This window comes from Zeus faber (genome assembly GCF_960531495.2).
Source record: "Zeus faber genome assembly, chromosome: 8".
Classification (NCBI taxonomy): Eukaryota; Metazoa; Chordata; class Actinopteri; order Zeiformes; family Zeidae; genus Zeus; species Zeus faber.
The window spans coordinates 24,732,091-24,759,673 of NC_137195.1; the positions used below are offsets into that span (position 1 = coordinate 24,732,091).

A 27,583-nucleotide genomic window follows, 5' to 3' on the forward strand; every position below is an offset into this window, starting at 1 on the left:
AGAATTATTTTTTAAACACTTAGTTTCCCTCAACTGCAGTTTCTTCACAGGCGGTTGGTATTAATTCCTCTTTCTTTAAAAATATTTGTTTGTTTGTTGAGTTACTCAGATGGGGGCCGGTTCTAATTCTAATGTTTCTCAATGTTACGTTATATTGAGACACAAAACCGGAAGGCCGAATGTCTTCTGTATTAAAACGCTCACAAAAAACTGACTGGGTTGTCTTATTTCACAGTTTTTGTGCTAATAGGCCCATCAAAGACCAAAATGTATGTGCACAAGCACTGAACCTGTATTTCATTATTTGATACACATTAGACCACAAACCCCATTTGATAAGATTTTGTCTCTCAAACTCCAATCGGAGAAGTTCTTTATTGTTGGATATGTTGGATTTATTTAAAACTTGCATGCATGTCTATACTATAGTTAGGGAGCTAACAGTGGAGCTAACATCTTAGAAATTAAATAATGGTGAAGTTTAAATATTAATCATTCTGCCGAGGACCTTCTGGAACCTCTTGAAGGACCCCTGGGTATCCCTGCATACCATGTTGAACCACTGTTTAATAACTAAAAGGAAGGATGCTGGTGACTTGGGCGAATAGGATGCAATGGTCACATTATACCACTTTTCCCACCGCTCTCTGCAGTGAGCTCAACGCCTCTGGCTGCTCTGCTGCTGCGATACCTCCAATTGCCCCTGCCTGAGAGTCATTATTACCTTTTTATTGAAGGTAGTGGGCGGAGAACCTCTACAGTACAACAAACTGGTAGTCAGCTAGTATGTTCCCTAATTGTTTTACTGTAATCACTGGCGCCCCGAGAGGCTTTTGCAGCGATGGTTTCCATGGCCCTGGCTGGACTGCCAAATAATTGTCCTCCAATTACAGTAGTTTAAAGGAAAAATATGGTTTCGATTTATTCTATAGATGTGACCATCTGGCTTACTGAGCACCTGTTATCTACACTTTTTTTTAAAGTTCCCTAAAAATGACAAAGCCTTTGCCATACTGCGTTTAAAGGAAAAACTAACTAATGAACGAGCTAACAAACAAGAAACATCAAAGTTAGGATGCAACGTACCGAAACTTGTGTTCAGTCACTTTCGAACTGCACCAGTGATTCGTTTTCAGTATGTTGCAATATGTGCATTCTCCACCCTTTACCCATTTACACTGAGTCACAGCTGTTTACAATGCTGTGACAATGCCAAAACTTGTGATGTTACAAGGAACGAGGGGGAAAAAAAAATCTATATCTGATTAAGGTATATCTCAGATCTGTGTCATGGCAGCCTTTAGGGTCCAGGCCACACTGACTCAGGCCCGAATCTGTTGCAACATTTCCGTTCCTTTTCAAGACAGATGTGACATGCACCTCCACCCCCTTTCCTGCCAATCATTTGTTGGGACTGCAGCCCTCCCACGCAGCAGGCTGACGCATCTCAGGTGCACTCTCTTGGCAGTGGTTTCCCCCAATAGAAAAGTGGGACAGCGCCTCAAACAAGGTCAACAGGCCTAGGTCTTGGTGTTACGCCGGGACTGCGTTCAGTTGATTGAAACCTTGACGGAATATAGCAAATAAAAGTTTGGTCTACGTGTCTGTCCCGAGTCTCTGTCAGTCCACAGAATGTGTGTCAAACGGTGTAAGATAAGAGAGAAGTGGGACACCAGAGCCAAGAAAAGACAAGAGTCTGGACTCTGGGGGGGAACACTGTGCTCTCTAGCACCTTTGTAGGGTTTGGGCTCCTGGTGGCTGACTTGTGTTCTTTAGGCCACCTGATGGGTGGTCACGTCAGAAACGTGGAGAGCCGTGGGTATAATCAGTGAGATCTGGGGCAGGAGGTACTCTGTTGGTGATTGCTACTGAAGTTAAAAAGCAGACTGGGTATTTAGTCCAAATACCAGACATGCAATGTGCACTTTGTCCGTCTTTAACCCCTGGATGTCTAACTGCATTTTAACTGTATTACTTTTTGAGTTTGTTGTCCAGAGATTACACTTCTTGGTCAAGTTTATCCCCATTTATACACACACGTGCACGCAGATAATGATAGAACCAAAGTCAAAGTATGAGGACGTCCCATACCGAATCTGCACACTTGTCGGCCATGACTGACTTTAGATCAGATGTAGACCTCCCACTATGTGGGGAATTTCTCAGATAAGACTCATGGAGGATCTCTCACGTAACACCTGCCGTACTGTTTGGTTCCACGTGATCTTTCCCCCCGTTTTCTGTGTTCCCGCACGCAGTCCAAAGAGCCTTCAAAATTAAATGATCTGTCTTCACCTCTCATAAATATTCTCCTGCTAATGTTCCCCAAAGAGGAATTTCTCTTCTGGATTTCTAGGAATTTTCATGTTTTTTCTGGGTTTCGACCCGTCTCTGAACTGGGTCAGCGATGCATGGCTGGATTAACCTGACCAACATGTCATGGTTGTAGCCAATACTCAAAATCGAGGGGCGGAGGAAAGAGTTTGATAGGAAAGTAGATCAGAGTGAGGTCCGCTCCAGGGAAATTGAGATCAGAGAGAAAAATGCTTTAGCGAAAAAGGAGGATGGGGGTTAAAAAGCTCCCTCTGACCTACATTTGCACTGCGATCCAGAGCCGATGCAAACATCTGCCGCTGTTACAGTGCTGTGCCATAACAGTACAATAAGCCACTTATTGTAAGCAGAAATTAACATAATAGCAAATCTGCCCGGATACCAACCTTAGCTAGTGGATGATTCCTGCCTAGAGACACTACACTGTACTCTTCTGCTGTTGGACGCGCTGTCCTATATCTCAGATAAAGCAAGCTAATAAGTCTGAGTTGAGGATGGTTCCTTTCAACGGTAACAGACAAGACAAACTATTCAGTAGCAGAGGAGAGGTCGACCCATATTCACTTTTTGTCATTAGTAGATGTCGGTCACGTCCTAAAGACCATGTAACCTTGTAAACTTGTGACATAATCACCTGATAGCAATTGTTGTTTTATATTTATTAAAATAATATATATTTATTATATATCAGGGAATCATAAACATTTAGTAAAATGATTACAAAATTTTATTCTACAACATTTCCATAAAAATGTAAGGGTCATTTGAGGCAAATTTAAGAAATGTTGCAACAAATAGAATGCAAAGTTTGCACATTTGAGTTGAGCTGAGTCAACTGACTTTTTCAGGGTTTTTTTTCAGGAAAAACAAAAATGCCTCTTCTTTATAAGGTGGATGTGTATTATTACACCATTATAGGCTTATACTATTATAGTGCCATTAAATGAACACAATTGTCTCTGCAACTGTCTGAAACTCCAATAGCAAGGACCCATGCACACACACCGGGAACCAAAATTCGTACAAGATTTTGACAGCACCGCAGCTGTCCGTGAAGCTCAAACGATCGCTCCCAGCAAGACATACAGTACATTCCAGCCATGCCGCCACAGCCCGCTTACTATGTAAATGGCTCCCACCCTCACAGATACACACCAAATGCGGCGTAATGGAGTTTAACGATGAAAACACGACGCACACCAAGGCACTCGTTCCCCGGGGGGCAACGAATACGCACATAAAGGTTCCAGGACCGGAAACTTCAACGGGTTTCGATGCCACGCAGATTCACAATGCAGCGGGAAGCGAGGGAGGGAAGGTGGTATTTTGTAAAAACCGGCAACGTGCGCTCTCGTTATCTTAATCAGTTCCTTCCTTCCTTCCGTGACATTCATTTGCCAGCGTAGCGCAGGGAAGCGGGGGAAACGGAGAGATGGAGGGTGGGAAAGAGAAGGAAGAGGGGAGCTATTTAAGCATTTCAAACAGAGTGTGCGAAACTAGCATGGAGGCGGGGGTGTGCAGCAGTCAGCTATAGCTTGTCTTGTTTACTCATCAGCTGCTTGGAGGCCTGGTTAGCATTCACACTGCAGAACAAACCACACCGAGGTGGCACACTGACACACATACTCTCCACTCCATTTCTCTCTAAACTGCCTCACCCCAAGCTCCCTTGAACACCATAACAACAGTTATTGTGACTGTCTCAGGCTTGCAGTTGTTCTACAGCCATGCACTGCAGTTATACCAGAAATGTAAATATGCTGTTAGTTTTCTTGATCTGCTGTCTAGGTGCAATTGTCCTGGGTAGATTTAGGATGGCGACAGACTTAACATCACTTAACTACACTCCATTAGTAACCATTTGAAGTGTCGCGGTTTGATCGGCACATTGATTACCGAATTGATATTTAGATTGATTTAAATGTGAGCCAAACATGTTATATGCGATCACTTAGCTACATTGCTGCTTCTCTGTTTCTCATGTGTTGGCATTATATATAACTCGAGAAGACCAGCTAACCTATGATGCACACACCTATACACGTGACTCGCGACGTGTGAGTTCCCTCCAGGAAGAATCTTATTGTTTTCCAAGGTGTAATATTAAAAAGTAAATAGACTGCAGTAGATTCAAGAGAAACAATGTCAATGTGTACAGTAGTATGATTGTACTGTGGCATTGCTAAACTTTGGGTGTAATTATGTTGCGTGAAGTCATGTCCTATGCTGTACTTCCTCTCGGCTCCTCTCCGCTTGTTCTACTTCCTACTCCATCTCTCTTCCCCCCTTTCTCCACCTCCCCCCTTTACACCCGTGGGTGTGAACTGAAGAACCAGTGTGTCGAAATAGCTTTGATACTCGACACACCTCCTTCCCCTCGCTCACCTCTGCAATGAAAGCACACCCCAAGGTAAATCTGACTCATAAAGGAAGGAATCTGTGTCGGTGTGTGTATGTATGTATGCATGTACTGTATGTATGTCCTTATCTCAACAACCGTTCATCCCATCTACTTCACAGTTGGCGGGTGTATTGCTGGGGACCCAATGACATGCATTGTAGAATTTGGTGCAATTTGAACACGCGGTACGTGTAATATTGATAAACTTCGAATAAACAAGGGAACAGCGAGCTGCTCAGCGGGGTCTTCAGGGCTCTGCCGCTCAGCTCAGTGCTGTGCAGCAGCAGGGCGGGGCTTCAGGGCTGTGTCACTTACGTCCGCAGTGCAGCCCCAATATGCAGTCGGTGTGTTTTTTTTCCCCTGAAACAGGGTGTATCGCCCCCGTATATGACATGAATCAGGTAATAAACGTAATATGTAGTCCCATGAAAAACGGTGTATTTCCCCGGTGTTTTTCACCGCGAGTCGCGGTGACTTTCACGAGTGCAACTCGTACGTGCAGCAGTTCAAGTCAGCGTGTGAAGTTGGTTGGATGAGCGAACAGGCATGTTTTGAATGGCCACCGCGCTCCCACTTGCCTCTTTTGCCCTGTAGCTCCTCTCTCCTTTTCTCCTCCTTCCCCCTCTCTCTCTGTTGTCTTTGTTTTAGAGTAGGCCCACTGTTAACACTGTTCAATTTTGTAGGAGGAACTGTGCACGGCGTCCATTAATATTCAGACCGCAGCACTGCGGTGGCACACTGACACACAAAACCTCTGCTCCATTCAATCGATATCAAAAGGAAAAAAAAAAGTCTCCTTCTCCGATTGCAACCCCACTCCAGTAGTTTTTACATCCATGGCTGGAACTCACTAGGCTTGGGCTGGTATTTCATAATATCGAATATCGCGATATTTTCCACCATATACAATATTTTCACCATATGGAAATATCGCCCCCCCCCGTCTGTCCATCGGCGGGACCACGGGGAGCAACGGGCAGAGCACACGGACAAAGCTCATTCACTTGCGCACACAAAGCGGATGTACAGTATGTGGACGTACACTATGTGCACAACAGCGAGGAAGCAGACGGAGTATTTGGATGTGGTGGCGCAGATGGTCCAGTGTTGTGGCTGTTGTGTTGCGGATCCAGGTTATGACTTGCATTACTAATATTATATTATTTAAAAAAAAATGTTTTTTTAATAATTGTTACACAGAGCTGTCAAGACTCATGCTTTGACCATGAGATGAAGCCATATCAACCAGTTAACACCAGACTTGCTGTTATCCGGTAATTACCGGTTTTTGACTGGGAAAATAAATTGAGGTCCGACGTAGTTAAATCTCTCTGGTCAAATAGTAAAAAAAATAATAAATAAAACCCTCAAAGCACAATTAGAATTAGTGCTGGGCGATAAAACGGTAACGATAATTATCACCGTATTTTTTTCCCCAATGTCAAAATAAAATAGACTGGATCATTTTGAGAAGAAAATTCGGCTGATCTGTTCATTTCCACATTCGACAAGTTGCAACCGAAAGCCAATCAGTTTGGACGATATAAAGCTGACCTTTCACCTCTAACCAATCACGTTTGTCGATATTGAAATAAACCCCGCCCCTCCCCCGTGGACGTGTTGCGCTTGTAAACACACACACACACACACACAGAGCAGCGACAGAGCTCAGTATCCAGAACTCGGAGAAGCAGAAAGTGGATGTATCGTTGACGACAGACAACATCCATAGTTTGGCGGGGGTTTTTTCATATTTAAGTTCCGACCTAAAGCAAACAGTAAATATCTGTTGTCCAAAATCTGTCGACAAGACGTGCAACGCCACAAACTTTATTTATTTAGACCTACTTGCCATATTTATTTTGTTTTTGATTTAATCAAAATATTATTGAAGTGAAATGTTAATTAAAGCATCTGCACTTGTTACTTATTGATCACGAATGGAAATAATTTGATTTAAATGAGTAATACGCACAATATTAGTTTATTTTTAAAACAGCGTTAACTGACGGGACGTTTTTATTTTAAATATTCAATAAAAAATATTATAAATCTACATGCCTTCACGATTACATCCTTTATATAGCCTGTCTATCAATTGTTTTTAAGCTCAATAAACATAGATAATATTTGATTGGAATCTCTCCCATTTGTCCGGGACACTGAAATCTTCCAGGACACGGGGACCGGCTGCAATTTTTTGTATAGGAAACTCTAGTTCACACGCTACACTTCATATTCATTTTCATGCTGAGAATCACAGAATAAGTTAAATAGGTTTTTTTTTTTTTTTTTCTTATGTATATTTTACCTCACTCACTCTTGCTTGGTGCCCGTCACTGTTAGCGCGGTGAACGAGAGATCCTTTCCGCACGCACGTGACGTGAACGTCCACACGCAACTTCCTAGTTGGAGTGGCAGAAAGCGATCTGTTTTCCGCAATCCAGCATAAAGGCTCACAGTTTCAACAAAAACAAACACAGAGTGTTTTAATTGTAGATGTATTTATTGTAATTGAATGAAACCAAAAAAGCACCGTGCATAACGGAAACACTTCTGTCACTCTTTTACCCATCCTCCCCCAGCCTCCTTTATCCTGGACCGCATCGCAATATGCAGTTTTGTATATTGCCCAGGCCTAGAACTCACTTTGTTTTTCATTTTCTGCTTATGTGAACTCTCAGCGGATTTGACTATTCTGTCTAATCGGTAAGAATTGGAGTAAACTGTAAGCCAGTCAATTCTGTATGGACTCGATAATGTTGAGGATAAATTGTCCTCTCCCTCCACTCTAAAAATGGACGGGGGAGGAGAGGAGAGAGGTGCACAGCAAAGAGGAAACGAGGTGAGAAGATGGAAAGAGAGCAAGGTTGGGGAAAAAGCAACGGACGAGGTCTCTGCCATTAGTATTCCGGCTGCATCGCACTGCATTGCGGTGGCACGCTGACACACACACACACACACACACACACACACACACACACACACACACACACACAGCGTTCCGGTTTACAACCACAGCTCAAGCTATCTGTAATCGAATCCACTACGTAATACACTCTGGGGAGAGTTTCTTGTATTTCACAGTTAGGCCAGTTTTAGCTGACGCATGTGCAGTGTCGTGGAGTAGATTGTGTGGGGTACATGTACAATTAATTGTGGCAGTCAGTTTGCAAGATGACTGAGTGGCGATCATAACTGGTGTTGCTGAGCTATACAATCAGCCGTCAGCCAAAGAGTTTAGGCTCGACTGTAAATCCTCTGTTGCGGGCATCGTCCCGGTGCATGCGCGCTTATGTTCTCACATCTTCCATCATCCAGCTCAATGTGCCTCAAATGTTCAATTCAGCAAAAAATATATTATAAATATATATTTTTTTCCTGGTTGTGAATAAAAAGTTATAACTTTATTTTAATCTTGAGCTTTAGGTTCAAGGTTGGGTATTGAATCATTTTCTTATACCTTTTGTGCTGTCATTGTACCTAAGCCAGATGCCGGTTGAGTACTTGAAGTCCTTCTTTGTTGGAACTGTGGGACATTGAATGATGAGCACATTAAAAATCCAAACTACTAGACGGCAAGTTGAAGTACTTGCCTAATAAGCACCCAAAGAAGTATTTCCAATTCTCAGAGTTCCAGCTGAATGCACCTGTCTGAGTTGAGTGTTTGTAAGAGAGACGGACAGGCAGGCATATGGTCCGGTCAGACGAGCTGCTTGACTGTCAGCAACCATTGACGGATGGCAATGTTTGGTTACCACGGAAACGCGTCTCACCTGAACCGAACAACAAGCCAAGCCTCAGCATGGTCGGCTTATCACTTCACCCTCTGTAATACACTCAATTTGGACAGAGCCGTCGGTCCATTGGCTGATTCATTTGATCTATCCATTCACCCAAAAGAAGAGCTCTGTCATCTCAGGGTACATTCACACTTAACTTACAAAACAAATGGAAAAAGTACAATTCCAAACCTTGCCAAACAGAAAGTGTGTCTGTGTGTGTGTGTGTATGGTTCTGGAAAACTGAACCTAATAGAGTATGTCAGGGCTATTCAACTGGCGGCCAGGGGACTACAAGTGTGTGGCCACTGTTTCAACAACAAAAAAATCATGAACCTTTGAACGTTGATCTTTGTGTAGGTAGTGCACACAAAGTTGAAAGTCTGCCCCCCAACAGAATGTAGATGAAGAGCCATGGATTGTTTATACGGTGGCTTTACATTGAAATGAGTGTTAGAATCAGAGTAATGTACCATCAGAGTAGTTCAATAGAATGATGGCTTCCACCTATGCAGCGTGGGTGGCTCCTCAAGGACACGCCGCCTGTTCAGCTGTCTGTCTGTCTGTGCGTTTCTGTCTCTATCTCTATCCGGGAGTGCGTCTACTGGTATCACCGTCTCTATCAGAGTTGTGTGTGTGTGTGTGTGTGTGTGTGTGTCTGTGTGTGTCATTTGTCACATGTGTTTTCAACAGGCGTCACTGGAATGTAAACCAGCTTGGTCGCCGGCCTATTAGATGACTCAGAATCAAAGTTCTGTGAGCTCCAAGATTCTCCTTTAGATTATTTTGTAAGGTTTGGTATCTTAGAATTGGTGTAGAAATGGAAGGTGCAGCACAGCACTGTGGTTTGGACAGCACCCTTTGCTCAAATTTCAGTGCCTTTGCATTTTTCTGCCCATTGGAGCATCTACAGTAAGGAAGCAGTGGGTACAGGATTACAAATGGAGCAAAGATATCTAATTAGGGCTGCACAATAAATCGTATATTAATCACAATGTCTATATTGGCCTCCACAATTAATTGACCATGACCTGGGACGTTTATTTATTTATTGTTATTATTTTAATTTGTCCGCTATCTGTTGCCATGCGTGATGCGACACTCCAACCAGGGTGGGCGTTCACGTAACGTGCGTTCAGAAAGGATCTCCCGTTCACCACGCGAACAATGACGGGCACAGGGCAAGTGCGAGTGAGGAATAATGTATGTAGAATAAAAGCTATTTCACTTATTTTGGAGAGAGAAACTGATCAGTGTTTTGGTATCGATCCTATTGTCGATGGAATCAATCTTCAAAATGAAACGTAGTATCGCTACTTTTGGTATCGATCCGCCAACCCCTAGCGGAGATGTGTATTGGTCTCCATTAACGTATTTACACCTCTGCTCTACACTTGCCTAGGCTGTTTTTTTTCTTGCAAAAACTTGCAGGTGTAATGTAACTGACCTTCTTGTTTGGGATCAATTATTTTTATTTGGTGCCATGTGGTGGCATTCTTTTATTACTAAAATGTCATATATATAGCCTTAAACAAGTTCAAGTGGTTATTTGTCACATACATAAATGATGGAATTCATGTAAAGAAAGTCTATTTTGATTCAAGGATTTTTACATTTGTATTTATTTATTTATAGGTTTAGAAAAAACATTAGAACTGTGAAGGCAGTTTTGTGTTGATGTACAAAGTGCAATAGAGCAAAATAATCATGATCTTTGCTGTGTGTGTGTGTGTGTGTGTGTGTGTGTGTGTGTGTGTGTGAGGTTGCTGATAGTTCTTCAAAGCCTATTATGTACAGGGTGTCAGCAGTAACCTAGTACCTCTAATGATAGATAGATAGATAGATAGATTGCCTGTACTGTGTTCGCCCCTCTCATTTCAGTGTTTTTTCCAGCTCTCTAATTAGCCATTGAGCAGATCGCCTTGCCCTTGTCCAGGTGTGTGTGTATGCGTCCAGCTCTGCACACATACAGTTACAGTCACAGTCCCTTCTCTCTTATCAAGCTAACCACTAGCCCAGGGTGAACACAACCATCTGGCGACCGTAGACATGGCTTAGGCCTTAGCCAGGGCAGCCTCCTCTCCCTTTAGACTGCATCACATCTTTCTTTCCTCCGCTCTTCTCTGTGCACCCCCCCCCCCTCCTCCATACGTCCACATAATGACAAGGCACAAATCTTTCAAGACTGTTGATTGGTGTCAGGTGCACTATTGGTTTCACCCGCAAGTCTAAAAATGTATCGGAGCAGCTATTCTATGAAATGAGTGCAATTCTACCTCGAGCCCATCCTTCCATCCTCCATCTCACCCCCTTTCCTCTCTGCTCTCATGCATTCACTTCTCACCTCTTCCTCTCTATATCTCCCACTGCGTTCATTCATCGCTGTGTGTGTGTGTGTGTGTGTGTGTGTGTGTGTGTGTGTGTGTGTGTGTGTGTGTGTGTGTGTGTGTGTGTGTGTGTGTGTGTGTGTGTGTGTGTGTGTGTGTGTGTGTGTGTGTGTGTGTGTGTGTGTCTCTCTCTCTCGCTCTCTCCCTCTCCTTCTCTCTCGTCCCCTCTAATAAGCTGTGATGTATGTAAAGATGTGGTGGGCCCTCCCTGCTCTTAATGGTTCACAGATGTGTCGTACCAGAAATAAACCATCAAGAGGTATTTTTAGAAGGTCGCGCACCAAAACCCCTACCTACATTAGTGATTTTTGAGTTGTGTGAGTAATAGCCCTATTGAGTTGTGGCCTCCATTAGCTTAGTGGGTTGTATCACCACCATCATTCTGGTGGAGTAGAAGGAGTGTGGTGGGTTCAGATTCAAAGAGCAATGCAAGCATTGCCACTGGATCGTGAATGAATGGTTTCCCTTCTACATTTAAAGCGTGGAGATGCTATAAAAAAATTCTATAAAAAAACAGTTCTCTGTCAGCAAATTATAGTATCTATCAAAAGCAAATTACTCTCCAATGGCAAGTGAACATTACTTATACAATTATTTTGAATATGTCTTGTGTGTAAATATCTTATGAGAGGTATTAGAGATATTTTTCCAATATCACTCAGCCCTATGTGGTTCTTTATTAACCGCAGTATTATTGTAATTTATGTGTTTGTCAATACTGTTTGGCCAATATTTCAAGACTATATTGCAATAAGACTAAACCTAAGGCACAAACACCAATGCATACATTGCACCTCATTGCCAGCTGACTGACATTCCATGGGACATCAAGAGAGGGGGATTGAGGACATAGACAAAATTGGCACCTAACAAGCAAATGGCTGCAGACACACACACACACACACACACACACACACACACACACACACACACACACACACACACACACACTCACACTTACAACTGTTACCCTGACAAATGGAAGCTGGGGACAGCATTCCCACAGAAAGCTGAAAGGGGTGTCTTGGGATACCTTGAACATAACAATTGGACAATGAGTTAAAACTAAACCTTGTTTTTTTTTTTGTGAACATATTTTTTAACTTTTTAATAGAGAAGTTATCTTACTGCTGATAAAGGCTCACATACGTTTTGAAAGGTTTTGTGTTAACAGAATTAGTGGTGGACTGATATGGGTTTTTCAATGGCCGTTGCCGATATTTAGAGAGCGGGGTGGCGGATGGCCGATTTATACAGTAATGCTGATATCATGTTGTTGTTTTTTTGCATCCGATAAAATGCAAAAATTGAATAATAATACATGAGACACAGAATTGCTGAACTTAAATCAACATTTATTTAACTCTAATGTTATTGTCTGCATTGTCTGTGTGCTTAAGTAGATCTACAGTCTGTCCCCAGATGCCCTTATTTTAAATAAAAATCATTTAGCAGACGCTTTTGTCCAAAGCGGTTTTACAATACATTCCATTTGTCAGTCCATTTTGAAGAGAAAAAAAAACGTTAATACTGAGAAAAGCCTGCACTGTCCCTTAAAGAGTAAGAGTCGCCACTTGATGACATCATCTCCCACTGTGCTCACCCCGCACTGAATGAGAGGAGGCGGGGCTACGTGTGCACTGCAGCGTTGTGTGTGTCAACTCGCTGTCGGGGAGGAGAGCGGAAAGCGAAGCTGCTACCGGTGTCACAATAGTGCGGAAAATTAGTATTGAAACCGTTTCAAATATTCCGAATCGATATGTATAGAAAAATCTATATTTTTGACAGCACTAGTCTGCAGACATTTTTTGTTTATCGACGGCGTGAGCACAGGCATCGGCCAATACCGATTACCTAAAAATGCCAGATATCGGCCCACTGGTTAATGGGTCGACCACTAAACAGAAAAAGTACTATTCTGAAATAAACAAATGATTCATTATTTCACATTTCTCTTTTTGCGTTTTTGTGGCACCAAACAGTGTCGAAGCAGTGCTGGTAAACTGTTGCCGGTGCAGGAAGCCACAAGCTTCTCTAAATGACCAAATACACACAGCGGCTACTGACTGCCAACTATGTCACTCAACACACACAGATAGTATGAGCACCGTCCTACTGTCAAACCTGACTGTGTGTGTGTGTGTGTGTGTGTGTGTGTGTGTGTGTGTGTGTGTGTGTGTGTGTGTGTGTGTGTGTGTGTGTGTGTGTGTGTGTGTGTGTGTGTGTGTGTGTGTGTGTGTGTGTGTGTGTGTGTGGCAGGCAACTGGAGCCGCTGCTAGTGATGCTATTTCTATCCAGGGGTCAGTGGGTGCTAGACTGACTAGGAGACTGTGTGTGTGTGTGTGTGTGTGTGTGTGTTAGACACTACCCTGCAAACCCAGTCTGTGATTTTCAGGCAGTCTTAAGTCATGTAAAGATTGTTGTTTCTTTTCTTTCACTGTAATTAGGATGGAAATTGTTGGCTCAAATTTTGCTTTACAGACTTTAACAAGACACAAACAAGGCAAGTATTTTATTCAATGCTGATTTGGATCCAATACTTGAGAGTAGAGATAACGCCAATACTGGTATTCAATATCTGTTTGATAGATTTCCACAATACAAATATATTCATACCAACAGCCATATTTAACATGTATGATATATTAAAAAAAGTGACTTGAATTAGGGCTGGGCGATATTGACGATCAAATATCACTGTTTTTGACCGATATCTTCACATCAAGATAACAGTCATTGCTGGTCAGTAGCTTTAGGCATTGAAAAATTAGAACTGTCCCAGCCCTCTCGCGAGTGCTACCAGCATGTTGCACTGTTATTATTCCACCTATGACTGCAAATATTCAAACCACTCGTTAGTTAGAACTTCCCAGCATGTCAGTGGCAAAATTCGCTGAACTCTGCCGCTATCCACGCTTCTGTTCTCCACACATATTGGCCTGCGTGCACACGTTAAGATCTGCATCTTAGTTTCTAAAGAGCACGGCTGCCATTCACTTTTAATGCGACGGAGAAAACACAGGAGGTTTCTACCCCAGCAACACTCCGGGAGGCAAAGTGAAGACTGTGCGTGCATGTACACACACATACACACAGTCAATCCACGTAGGCACTGTTTCCACGGTAACTGGCAGTCATGGCAGAGGCCAAATTGGCCGGACTCCTCCTGTGACAGGGAGAGAGAGAGCAAGGGATAGGGGGGCGAGATAGAAGTCTTGCATAAATGCAACATATATAATTTTTTGGTCAAAGATGGTGATTCTCGCTCGGCCATCTTCTTGAACCATTTGACCCCATGTCTGAACATTTACCCTGTTGGTCCCTTTATAAGCTGGTTATTAGTTTGAACAACTTCTGTCTCCCGGCCCTCCGCTCACAGGTGCACTCGCTTTGTTCTTCAAAAGATGTTGATACGTCGTATAACTGCCTTGCTGTTGTTTCAGAAATGTCATTATAGAAGTTTTTACATGTGGATATTGCCAATCGGTCTTCTGACATTCCACACTCTTGTCTTTATGTCTCACTTGAGACGATGAGTAGGATCAGGACTACAGCCTTGCCAAAAAACACCTACGACACCCCACACCCCTACCGCTGTGTGGTCAGCAGATTGAACCAATTCTGGATCTTCTCTGGTATGTCTTCTATTAAATCCAGACGTTTGAGTTTGGGTGGGGTGACAATTCTAGTCAAAGCCAAGATTCTTAAATAACGTTCTTATGTGGGACCACTATCAATCTTTCTGCCCGTCCATTTGCTGAAAGATGTTTCGTTATGACATTAATGTGACGGTAGCAATCCCTACCCCAAAACACAGGCATGGGGGTGGGGGTAGAAGCTTCTTTTGGCGACCAACAATCTCCACCCTCATGAATAATAAACCACTTCAGGGAGGGAGAGATTGATGGCCTCTTATAATGTTTATAGTGTTAATATGACACAGGGGCCTCTCATGGCCCGCACCCACCACACCCTCTGGAATAACAGTTGCAGAAAGGCAGCAATGTATAGATGAATGGATGGATAGAAAGAACTAATTTAATGAATAAATAGGGGCAAAGTTGGAACAAGTTGAACCTAACAAATATCAAAAAAATGTATAAGTTCTCCCTCTCCCCTCTCTACCTTGCTTATTCACTACAATGTTCAGTCTCTGCAGTTAATATTGTGTCCAATGTGCGCTTAAAAGCATAATGACAATGTCACCCATAATCACCCATTTTTGGTGGAAAACACACATAATTCAAGATGACTTTTCAGATGTATCTTTCAGTGGGAATTCATTCCTAGTCTAATTTCTGATGACTCTATGAGCTTACTGTCTCAATACTTATGTCATATTTAACACTTTTGGAGTTGCGTCACTTGCAATAGAGCACATAACAGAGCTTATTCAGGTAGTTTAGCATTTTGGGCTCCAAACAAAGGGAGCCATTGAGTCCCACTGACTTTACATGTCCTTTCACATTATCCAGACAGCGCCCAGTTAGACAGTAAAGTCAGTGTTTTGTTTTTTTTTTGTTTTTTTTTTTTAATGTGTGGGTTGTGGGGGGGAAAGGAGATGATCTGAACACGGATCAACTCGTACTGTCATTTTAAAGACCCGGGGTTGAGCCTTTGGAACAAACTGAGCAATAGACACAAAAGAGGCATTTAGTCACCACTGACAAGTGTTTGGACCAGATTGTGGTAGTGGTTGTGTACTTCTCTCTTGCGTTGTATATTTTAGAGATGTATATTTTAAAGACGCCGCAAGTAGGCTTCCAATGCCCACCTTCGGGGGTTCATTGTTCTGGTAAAAGCAGGGAAGATATTTCAATTCCTACATCCACTCACACACAAGGCACTTTGATGCGACACAGCGATACCGGGAAGAAAATGTAGAATCAATTACCAAAAGTGAAATATCACCATCAAATGACAACTACCTAGTGGTACACCTTCTGTGTGTAAAACCCCTTTCCCACTGCACCAAACACCCACTAACATCCAGGTTTCAGTCGCGGGTCAAATGATCCCGCAATAGACACAGGTTTTTATCGGCTCTATCTCTGATCGGCGCTGATGGAAACAGGACACCCAGGTCGACACGCTAATTCTCGCCCCTTTACCTGCGCAATGCAACGCGCGTTGAAGTTCCGGACGTTGCCGTATAAATAGACAGGAATATATCAGAAGTTAATGACTTTGTCCGCATGGGGGACCATGAAATGTTTTATGTGGGGTTGCTCCAGGAGACCACAGCGGAGAACCCCACACTCCCCGCCAGGCTCCGAGCCGCTCTCGCACCGCCCCAAGCTGGTCTCCGAACTGGAGGAGCATCTTCGCTCCCCGCTGGCAAAATACCAGTGCGCGCACCAGGCCACAGGCACTGCCGGTTACGGGCATGGATACTCTATGCTGCTTCTGCTGTGGTGGGTTATTCACGAACAATATGGTTCTTTTGACCGGCCCTTTGTAGGAACGAAGGGAACCGAGTCTCACTGGGTGTGAGACGTTTTTGGTTTTTTTTCCCCCCAAGTTTTACAGTTTTATGTCATTGAATCTTAAGTTGCTAGTTTAAGATGTCCTCTGATGGGTTTTTTTTCCCAATCACACTGGAACCATGACACGCCCTTTTCTGGCATGTTAATGATGTCGAGGAAAATAAAGAAAGGCATTTTTCCTGGCTATTGGAAAGGCGTCCATGTTTGAAAAAACCCTGGGTATACCTAATTTTGGTGTGGAAACAGTATCAGTGAGAGAGGAAGCAGTATTTGACAGTCAAATATGAGCTACCTGCTGCAATATGAAAATCTAAGGGCAATGGCATCCAGTATATCCATATAAAACGCCTCCTGGAGTCAATATACAGCTCCTCAGTTATTTAGACTTCATTCCTTTCCTTTGCCCAAAGCTCCCTTCTTCAATCTACCAAATCATCATCCTTACTGCTCACGCAGCTCCCACTGAGGGATCCATTGCAGTTTGTCCCCATCAAGCTGCTCAAAGTTTTTAAAAAACTGCTGGATGTGAACATTGATCCAGACATTTGTCTCTGGATTTGGAGCTTCATGGTAAACGGGCCGCAGAAGGTGAAGTTTAACAGCCATACTTTACGCCCTCTAACCTGCAATACACATACTCCTCCGGGCAGTGTGCTCACTCCTTAGCGCTTTCTCTGTTTACACAAACCATTTCACATCGAAGCACAGCTCTGTAACTATATTAAAGTATGTAAACAATACCAGTATAGTGAGCTAAAAGCAAAGCCCAGTACCAAGCGTCTTTCGCCCAAGCGATTACTTGCTATGAGAATGTCAACCTCCTGCTTAATTTATTTAAAGCCAGAGAACTTATATAAGGTGTGAAGTGTATGCAAAACCTCCCGAAAACATTTACGTCAACTGCCGAACCACCACCTCAACAGAGTTTTTTTAATTCTTTGTAGGGCCGAACCATTTGGGAAAATAATCAATTTTTTTTAAGTTCCTTATCTTCTGTATTATTCACTAAACACAAGTAATTCATCTTTCTATAGTATGACCAACACAACACTGGATACAGTCAACACATAAACGGCTTTCCTGTAGGCCAGGCCTACGTGTTATGATGAAATTAGATGAATTGATGCATGAATTGAGATGAATAACATATTTTTATTTAACTATTGAAGTAAAAAGAAAAACCTTCAATAATGGTAGAATATTGACTGATTGATTTTACTTCAAGACTTGTGGTTTTTCGAAAATGAACATTCGACAAAACATTCGGAGTGTGACAGAGTTGCGCACAGTTCTTTTTATTTATTTATTTTTTCTTTCGTTCAATAAGGAAATTCAGTAAAATCATATACATCTAAAATAAAAACACAATGTTTTTGTTTGCTTTATTTAGAGGGACGGGACATGCGATCGCTCCCTCTCCAATGTCTTCATTACGCATGGAGAGGAAGGGCAAATTGTGCCCCGCTCACTCCCTCAGAGGACACACAGAGGACCCAAAACATACTTGCGTTTTTGGTCAACGATATCATATTATTTTTGAAGGCTTAAATGCATGAATGGAATGACAGATGAATAGATCCCAGGCTATGTTTTTTGTTATTGTTATTTTTATTAAAAATGTAATATATTTTTTAGATTATAGCTATATTAGAGATTCTATATAACCCCATTTGGAGGGAGGGAGGGAAGGAGAATCCTTGTAGGTTACAGGTCAACCACATGAACACACTTCAATAACAGCTTTTCTACGGCTTAATATCAGTGGCCTCTGTCGTGTGCCTAATAAAGTATCTCTAGTATGATCTAAAACAAATTTTTCCTCTTCCAGCAATAATACATCGATACCAGTCTGGGATCATTTTGTGAATCCAGCCTTTGAGAGAGAAAAAAACAAAAAAAAAAAAAAATCAGTACAGCATGTTGAACTCTCAAAAAAGTCATTCTTGGAGAGGGTCCCAGCAGTCTGTGGGAGCAACGTCAACGAAGTCTCCCAGCAACGAATACTCCATTTCTATCTTTTACAGATTCTGTGGCTTTTCATCATCGCTGGGACGAGCCAGTATTGCTTGAACAAAAAGCTAATTCTATCTTTGAGAAAATGGGGAAATCTTACTGCTTTTGCCAGTAACATTTCCTTTTTGTTTTTGCCCTGTTGCCACAGTCATATTCATGCGTGTGGGTGGGGATGAGGGCCAGTGTTTAGCGAATTGGGTTTGGAATTGAGAGTTTTTTCCACAGATCAAAGATCCTCCTACCACTATTCACCACGGGGTGTGTTGTAATGTTAACACAGACCAAGCAATAGCCCTGTCACCCCCCCCCCCCCCCCCCCCCCACCACACACACACACACACACACCACACACACCCTCAGCCTCATTTCCTTTGTAAATGTCCTTTCACCCCCTGTATCTGATGGGGTGACAGGTTTGTGTGTGTGGGTGAGTATGGATGAGGCAATTTGGTTGTGATGATTTGACTTGAAGTGTGAATCCTCTCCAACAGTGCGATCTATTCTGCTGTCAGTACAGCACTGGCTGCATGTGGAGACACACACATACATGGCTGTCACTCTGTCTCTCACTCACTCAAGCAGTCACACACACACGCACACACACACACACACACACACACACACACACACACACACACACACACACACACACACACACACACACACACACACACACACTCTACTCATTATACAAATTTTCATATACAGGCATACACATACAGACAGCAGTACTTTCCCACAGATCACGCCACGGTTTATCACATGCTCTCAAAACATACTTCGGTGCACTACTATAGTACAATACAATGCACACTGACACGCTTCCTAACTAATACAAAAACAGTCCTCACTCATCAAGCAGCCACACAATACGCCTGTCAATCAATGTCACATTTCCACTGGGCTGCCCAGCTAGAGAGTTTGTCTGGGTGGAGCTGGGTGACACACAACCGGTTCCCATGATGCCTTTCTCCTCCCTTGCCCATAAGTCTAGAAATATACAGTATCCGAAGTGATGGTAAAATTGTATGGCTCGATTTTGATCATTAAAGCAACATTTTTATTGTGGTGTTTCTTATTTAAACCAGCTATGGCCGCAGTCAGCCACGGTGGCCTCTTCCATACACGTGTTCAACACCTGGTAGTTTTCATTTCTAGTTCAAACTATTTTCTCTGAGATCCAAAGCAACTAAAGCAGCTCCTCCACGTCGTTGACCTCTGACCCCCCGCACAGAGTTGAGACATGTTAGCCGCAATCTAAATAGGCATGTGAAATCTCCCGGTTTGACTCTGGGTTGCTCCTGTTTCTGGCTTGAGTGTCCCGCTTTCCTGTTTTCTCTTGTTGCAGCTGTCATCGTGCTGATATATCACGAGGATGCGTGGGCCTCTGCCAAGGCTTTCTGTCTCCTCCCCCTCCATAGTCTCCCTTTGCCTCTAAAAGTTGTGGTATCTCGACTGGTTCGATGCCATTTCACTACTCTGCTGTGGAATGTGAATCATTGACACACAAGGCGACCCTTTCATTAACTCCCATCATATCCGTCTTGAGGGACTCAGTACTATGATGTCATGCCCCGCTAGGCTGTGTGGTATCTGTTACTGTACGATGTGGGCTAGATGGATGGGTGAGTGGATGTATGGTTATGAAATAAATGTTTTATTATGGTCCCTATATTAAAGGGTTGTGTTGTTTACTCCCGTTTTACATTGTGCTGTACAGTTGCTAATGAATGTGTTTGTGTTTTTTCTATGTTTACAGGTGGGACCATGGACATTGGCTCGGCCTTGACCAGAATGTGTATGAGACATCGCAGCATTGAGGCCAAGCTCAAGCAGTTCTCCATGTAAGAAACAATATTGCACTCCTGTCCTCCATCACTGCTTTTTTGGGTTTAGGCACGCAGCGATACCATTTCTTGTTTTTTTAGAGTATAAATACTGAGTGGGGAATACTCTCTACGTTAGGGTAACTGGCACTTGAAATCAAATCCAATTCCAGTGTTTACTTCTGTTGGTATTTTGTGTAGAAGTCTCATACCAATGAAGTCAAGGTGATGTCAAACCCTGGCACTAGTATCAGTGGATCTCTATTTATATTTATGTAATCATCTTCTCCTCTCCTTTCTTTGCACCTCTTCTCTTTTGCTTTGGCCTTTGCTGAGGTACTCTTCCGGTCCTCCAGATGGTTCAACACTCCGGTCATCCCCAAAACCGTGCCGCCCCACACTCCATCAGCTCTCATTAGCGATAACAACTCCGCTCACAAGTGCTCTCACCCTATTTCACAACCTACCACTCATTACATTTTAACCACACTGTTTGTATGGACAACAATAGACTAATGGGGCAGCTAGCCCATCTGGTTTTAAGTGCCCCGTTCAGCGTTTTGGACAAAGGAACAGGAAGTGATGTACCAACACTCATTGTCTAAAGGGACGGCTGACATTTTAGTTTGAAATGCCCAAATATAACCGTTGCTTAAATAACTCACACTACATAGGTAACCTTGCCATTTAACAGACATTTGAAATATCGTAAGGTAGTTTGTTGTTTGTTTTGTATGTTTTTCAAACTTTATTGATTCTGTCTTGGCCATTGCTCCCTTGAAAAAGAGGTCTTTGCCAAGGATGTATTTCAATTATATCTTTATTGCACTACGGCTTGAAGCCGCCTGATAAAAGACAAACTGTTTATTGCAGGTTATTGTAGCTGGACTTTGTTTATAGTATGAAAACTACCAATCCAAACACACGCTTGAACAGCTGTTTTTAAAGATCCCATAGCTAAGCAAAAATATGTGATTTAAGTCATTCTATCATCATGTCATTGTAGCTGTGTGCGCGCACACAGGCCGGTGAGACATTATAGATACTTGTGTAGAATGCCAGCCGGCCAGACAAATCGTCTCTTTCCCGGCATTCCACTATAAGGAGGCATTCCACACACACATACACACACACAAACACACACACACACACACATATAGACGCACACACGCTCTCACTCAGGGGGGCTCTCTAATTTCGGGTGGCATTTGAGTAGAAATTCCTTGTGGATCTCCATAGCAGAGTATCACAAGGGGGCTATGGACACACACACACACACACTTCTTTGAGAAATGTGTGCGGGTGGGACGGGTCTAATTTTAGTCTCCTTGCCTAAGCCTGCAGCTGCCCTGCTCTCACACTCAGCCCCCCAAGACAGACAGCCAGACACACACAGACAAGCAGATGTAGAGGTCTCGGAAAATGGACATGGACGGTTAATAATTGACTAACGGGACCTCATCCACAGCCCCCCCCGTCCCAATTGAAGACACAAACACTTATATAACTAAAGTAAATGAACAGTGGGGTTTTTTTTTGTTCAAATATTTCACCACTTTGGCCTCCTGTTCGTGGAACTAAAATACAGCATGCGAGTGACCACAAACTGTACAGAGTTATAGACAAAAAGACATGCAGACACAAGTTCTAAATGTCCTATCTGTCCTATCTCTCCTATGTCTCCCTGCTGACTCAATGGACAGAATAGGAATGCAGATTAGCCAATTAGAAAATGCTTTCATCCAAAGCAATTTACAATTAGTACATTTATCAGTAGTTATTGAAGCAACTCAGCACCAGTCATAGTCAGCAAAAGCCTTCAGCAAGAACGTGATATAAGCAGAGTCGCACTTTATCATTTTAATAATGCAGACGGGGGCAGGGAAAACAGTGGGCAGGAGTTGGCTCAGAGGACAAACACTCTGCTTAGGGAAGGGTAGAAAGGCTTGAAGATCCTTATGAGGTTGACCGGTCAGGGAGGCCAAACGAAAAATACTATTCAAAACCTGTTGTGCTGGGATACTCAAAGATCTCTGCAGTCTTTGACTCTGTGGGTCTGTATTGCACCTCCCCAGGGCCTTTCTGGACTGCCTCATCAACCCCCTGCAGGAACAGATGGAGGAGTGGAAGAGAGGAGTCAACACGTTGGACAAAGACCATGCCAAAGGTAAGACACGTAAACACCCAAATTCGCCCAGAGATATTGTTGTTGTTACCCCGTTGACGCAATGGAAACAATCCTCCAGCATTTATGGGCAACACTGCTATTTCATGATGTTTTTTTTCTGTTTTACGCCCAATTAAATTAATTGCAAACAAGAGTCATGGATTCTAAAAGTGGGATGATGCTCACGAGGTACAATTCTCTTTGTGGATTTATCTGTCTTGTCTTTTATCTCTGAATTAAGTTTTACATACGGTCATGAGCGCACACACACACACACACACACACAGATCTTGTGTGTGAATAATTTTTGAGCTTGATTCCTCTGTTAACGTGTTTGATGCTCCTTATGTCCCTACCCAGAGTACAAGAGAGCTCGGCAGGAAATAAAGAAGAAGTCCTCGGACACTCTGAAACTGCAGAAGAAAGCCAAGAAAGGTAAACTACCCTAATATTAATCTCTGGTGTAACACCAGGCTCTACATACAGTTTTGAATAGAAAGATTTGCCTGAAAATTGTCATGCAAGGGCGTAAGATGGATTTTAATTATGGGATTGCTGGAAGCCATTTTGGGTCCATTTATGCTGGCAGTATGCTAACTGTTCAAATAACAGTTCATAGAATCATCTAGTTCAAATACTTACCTCTGCCCCACACCAATATATAGTACTTACCTCTGCCCCACACCAATATATAGTACTTCCCTTTATACTTACCTGCAAATGAATAAGAGAGAACTGATTTGTCCAAAAATCTGTCTTAAATTTTGTAAAATGTCTTGGAGCGTCTTAAAACGTATTCAATTGAACTCACTGAAGATCTTATCTTTATGTAACTGCATTAATGGCTGTTGACGACAGTGATCTTCTTTAACCTCAACTGTGTGTCATTAAGTACCATTGCTTAATTTAACCAAAACGTCTAGATCTTTTTTTTTTTTCCTAAGCTAAATCAACTGGCAAGAACCTTTCAAATACTGCCCCTAGGCCACAGCTTAGAGTTGAGTCCTGGTTTAACTGATGGTGGTATGATTTCAGTTGGAGGCCAGATCATTACCTTCAGACACCGTGTATTGAGGATGACCGTCACTTCATAGCTTAAAATCATTTGGACCTCTCAAAACAAGCTTCAGAAGCGACAGGCTCATCTCTTTAGATGGCCAATGTAACCTTCTGTTTGTCTGTAATTGGCGTATCTTTTGGAACATACACCAATCACCCACAACATCAAAGCCACTGACATAAGAAGTGAATAACATGCTCATCTTGTTCTAATGGCACCTGTCAAGGGTTGGGATATATAAGGCAGCAAGTGAGCAGTCAAATCTTGAAGTTGATGTGTTGGAAGGAGGAAAAATGGGCAAGCGTAAGGATCTGAGCGACTTTGACAAGGGCCAATATTGTATAGCTAGACGACTGGGTCAGAGCATCTCCAAAACGGCAGGTCTTGTGGGGTGTTCCCCGTTTACTGTGGTTAGTCCCTACCAAAAGTGGTCCAATGAGGTGGTGTCAGAACACAAACTGCATCACAGCTTGCTGCATATGGGGCTGCATAGCCACAGTTCGATCAGGGTGCCCATGACCCCTGTCCACCAGCGAAAGCACCTACAATGGGCATGTGAGTGTCAGAACTGGACCATGGAGCAATGGAAGAAGGTGCCTGGTCTGATGAATCACCTTTTCTTCTACATCATGTGGACGGACGGCGTTAGGGTCTGAACCGATCACGCATCTGTGGGATGTGCTGGAACAATAAGCCCGATCCATGAGGGCCCCACCCCCATGGATCGGCCTGGTTTTAATGTTGTGGCTGATCGGTGTAGAACATTGCACAAACAAGCCGACTCAAAACCAACATAGACGCTCCCGAAGCTACATATGAGACGGAGTGAGCTTCTTAGAGAAAAATGGACAGAGTTTTGTTTCGCCATCTGTTAACCTTTATGAAAACAGATCTTTAAGGAAAACGCAAGAAGGCGGCAATAGCTTTGTCGCCCAAGTCACTCTGCTTTGCAAGTCAAAAAAGGCCTCAGTGTGCAAGCCATTTCATCTACGCCTTCCAGCCTCCTGCCATTCCAGTTAAGAGTGAATAAGCAAAGGTAGTCCTTGCTTGCTTGTGATACGTAATTCCTTTTTTGGTGATTTTTCATGCTTTACTTACTTCAGTGCAATGAGTCTATTCAACACATAGTTCATAATTAAAATAAACAAACATAGGGATCAATCTTTGAAAACCGCGTTTACTTTTCCTAAATTCCTGGAAAAATTGATATTGTGTATATAGCGGCGGGGTGCCGGTTCCAGAGCAGCGGCAGATTGTGTACGTCCCGTGCAAGTTATGTTCCAATCAGTAAGCTAATCTGATGGCAATGTTTTAAAGAAGGTAAACAGATGTGCTTGCATGACGTACTGCACTGACGATAAAGACAAATCATCCTGGAGAGTTTTCTGAACTGGTCCATGATTTTCTCCGATCTGTTTTAATTGGAACGGTTCACACGGGGGAGGGGTTCGTAGCTGGCAGCACGACGCACGCATTTCTGTTCAAAGTGATTAAAACAGCTTCCTTTGGCTGGATTACTCTACATTGCTGTAATTTCTTTGTTTTAAATGCCATCGCACCTGGTCTCAGCAGGGTTTAATAGTGCTATTACTGATTTTAAATGAAGTTCCCACCGATAAACAATCAACATTAATTTTTTGTTTTTGCATTCAAGTTCTATGCATTATTGGCGCGAGGAAATGTATCCTTTATAAATCTAGGTTTACCTTTCCAAATTAGACCTAGGTGTTTTTCCTACGCCGTTTCTGCTTGTCACAGCAGTGACAACCACAGAAGAAGGCTGATCAGCCTCTGCACAGGTCTAGCGTCCAGGTCTAGCTAAACATTACCTTACTTGGTAGCCAAAGTTTGTGGTGGACTTTGGGGCTTCATTCTGTCCCCTGGCTACACACACACACACACACACACACACACACACACACACACACACACACACACACACACACACACACACACACACACACACACACACACACACACAGTCATACACTCACATTTATGGTCAAGATACGTTAGTTTCCAAACTGGTTTCTCTGCTCGGTAATAAGATGCTAAACCTTGGAAACACCAATGATAAAAACACACGGTTTCCTATTGCAATTATTGTAAATGTCAAATAGATGTCTTTTATAATCTGCATGTTAACCTTTATTTTAAGTAGTTTATTGTGTGGGATTTTGTCTCAGTGGTCTCAAGGGACCTATGCTACACTGCACACCATATTTTCTATTGAGACAATCCCTCCCATATTGCAATCCCTCATATTTTTCGGCTTTGTTTTAGCGATCGAGTAACCTTAGGTTTCTCTACAATTTCTAAAACGCTGTGGAAAACACGCATTCGGACGCTCCAAGGCGCGTAGACAGAAGGCATGTGTCCATCGCTGTTCCTCATGCCACTGCTGATAGCAACCCACCAACCAATGAGTTTAGTCTATTTTTTCAATTTGGTTGGTGCCGTTCTATTCTATTTGATTTGGTTGCTTTTTGATGCACGTGCGTCTTTGCCTCTTGTTTGCGTCTCGTGGTGTTTTTTTAGCCTTGGAGCCAAGTCTCCTTAAGAGCACAAAATGTCATGATTGTGTCATGTGAAAGCCTTTGCAGATAATCTCATTACCGTAGGTGTGTGTTTGTTTTCTAGTGGAATTCCAGTTAGGGTTTTTTCTGTAGTGTTGGCAATAACAAAAACATAGTCTGTCAGCGCAGAGCATGGCGATGACAAGTTTTAAAGTGTTTTACAAAAGCATGAGGCTCCATGAAACGGAGAAATAATGAACTGCCAAAACACGTAAACATCAACATGACCTCTTTCCTCGGCGCAGCCCTCACACACTCCTCACTCCTTCTGTCTTTCTTGCCACCTTGTCTCTGGTTTGGCCTCCTTTTCTCCCTCCGTCTTGTACAGCTTCTAATTAACAGCACAGTTTTCAGTTTTATTACGAATATCTAAACTCAAACGACACTTGAACGACACTGCAGAGTTTCACTTCTACGTGACATTTGCGGTGAAAATCCAGCTTTGTATGTGTGATGGCTAAGAATGTGCCGTCAAATTCTTTCCGGTTTGGGCACGGACTGGAGCTTTTGCAAAAGCAGACGCCTAATTTGCTCTGAAACAGGCTGCAGTTTGTTTGCCATTGAAGATAGGGATCACAATCCAAACGCTGTATTTAATGGTTTATAAGCGCCTTTTTGGAATCCGCCCGTCAATGCGAATCGATCTGTTTTCCGATCACCCCTTTTTGAAACGCCGTCCAATAGGATGAAGAACGACGTGATCTGCTACTTGGTGCCCCAGTTTATGGTTTTTGAAATTCGCACAGATGAATTAAGCAGCCGTATTAGCTCAGTAGTGAGACGCTCCTTATCTGAATTCACTGACCTATATCCACAAGCCGTGTTCATCTACGTGGTTATGCACATGCATCCACAACCGTTATGTTATGTTGAGGTCGATGGAGGTTTTTCATAGTACTCTCGATGTGGGTGGAGGTGTTGGTGTCGAGGGACTTTACTGTAGGACGCACAACTGCTAGATGTTTACAAAATGCGAGTCTTCATTTTCTCATCAAGGCCTCCTTCCCCAACCTTAGTGCCTTATTGAAGTCTTTTTCTTTTTTCTCTCTAAATAGTTTAAATAGTTGGCTGAAAGTAATAAGGACTGATGTGGACGCGTGGGAGGGAAAATATGCCTTCTCTGTTTGGATTTGATAGTGGATAATTAACCTTGACTTCCACCCTGCTCTGTAAGTTCTTTTTTTTTTTCTTTAAGCAACTCTTGAATTTCGCCGAGGAAGTCAGTGGACGAGGACTTCCATTTATGTGGATTATGTGTGTGGATGCTGTGGGACCATTTGGGCCTTTTGTTTTCTCCTTTGGTTGATGATGGACTGATTTCCCTGTTGGTTTCTGTAAAACTAGTTAAAATAACTGCGGTGGAGTCTTTCAGAGAAGGCTTTATTTTGGCTGCCATTGTAAAACTAAGCAATAAACCACCCTAACAAGTTGTAAAAAAAAAAAACAAAACCTTTTTTAGAGGAAATAGATCCTAAATCAGAACTCACACAAATGTTTGGAATTTGATACATTGCATTGTAATTAAGATGACCTTATTTTTAACTAAATAGA

The 27,583-nt window shown here is 42.8% G+C and overlaps 1 protein-coding gene across 2 annotated transcripts in view; it reads left to right on the plus strand.

The window, feature by feature from the left end:
• LOC307233990 (protein MTSS 1-like) overlaps positions 1 to 27,583 on the plus strand; it is a 70,102-nt gene that overhangs the window by 28,580 nt on the left and 13,939 nt on the right. For both annotated transcript variants that reach the window (XM_080005513.1, XM_080005514.1), the window contains exons 4-6: positions 20,163 to 20,247; positions 22,305 to 22,396; positions 22,757 to 22,831. In XM_080005513.1, the coding sequence (XP_079861639.1) occupies positions 20,163 to 20,247; positions 22,305 to 22,396; positions 22,757 to 22,831 (252 nt within the window). The remainder of the gene's footprint in view (positions 1 to 20,162; positions 20,248 to 22,304; positions 22,397 to 22,756; positions 22,832 to 27,583) is intronic.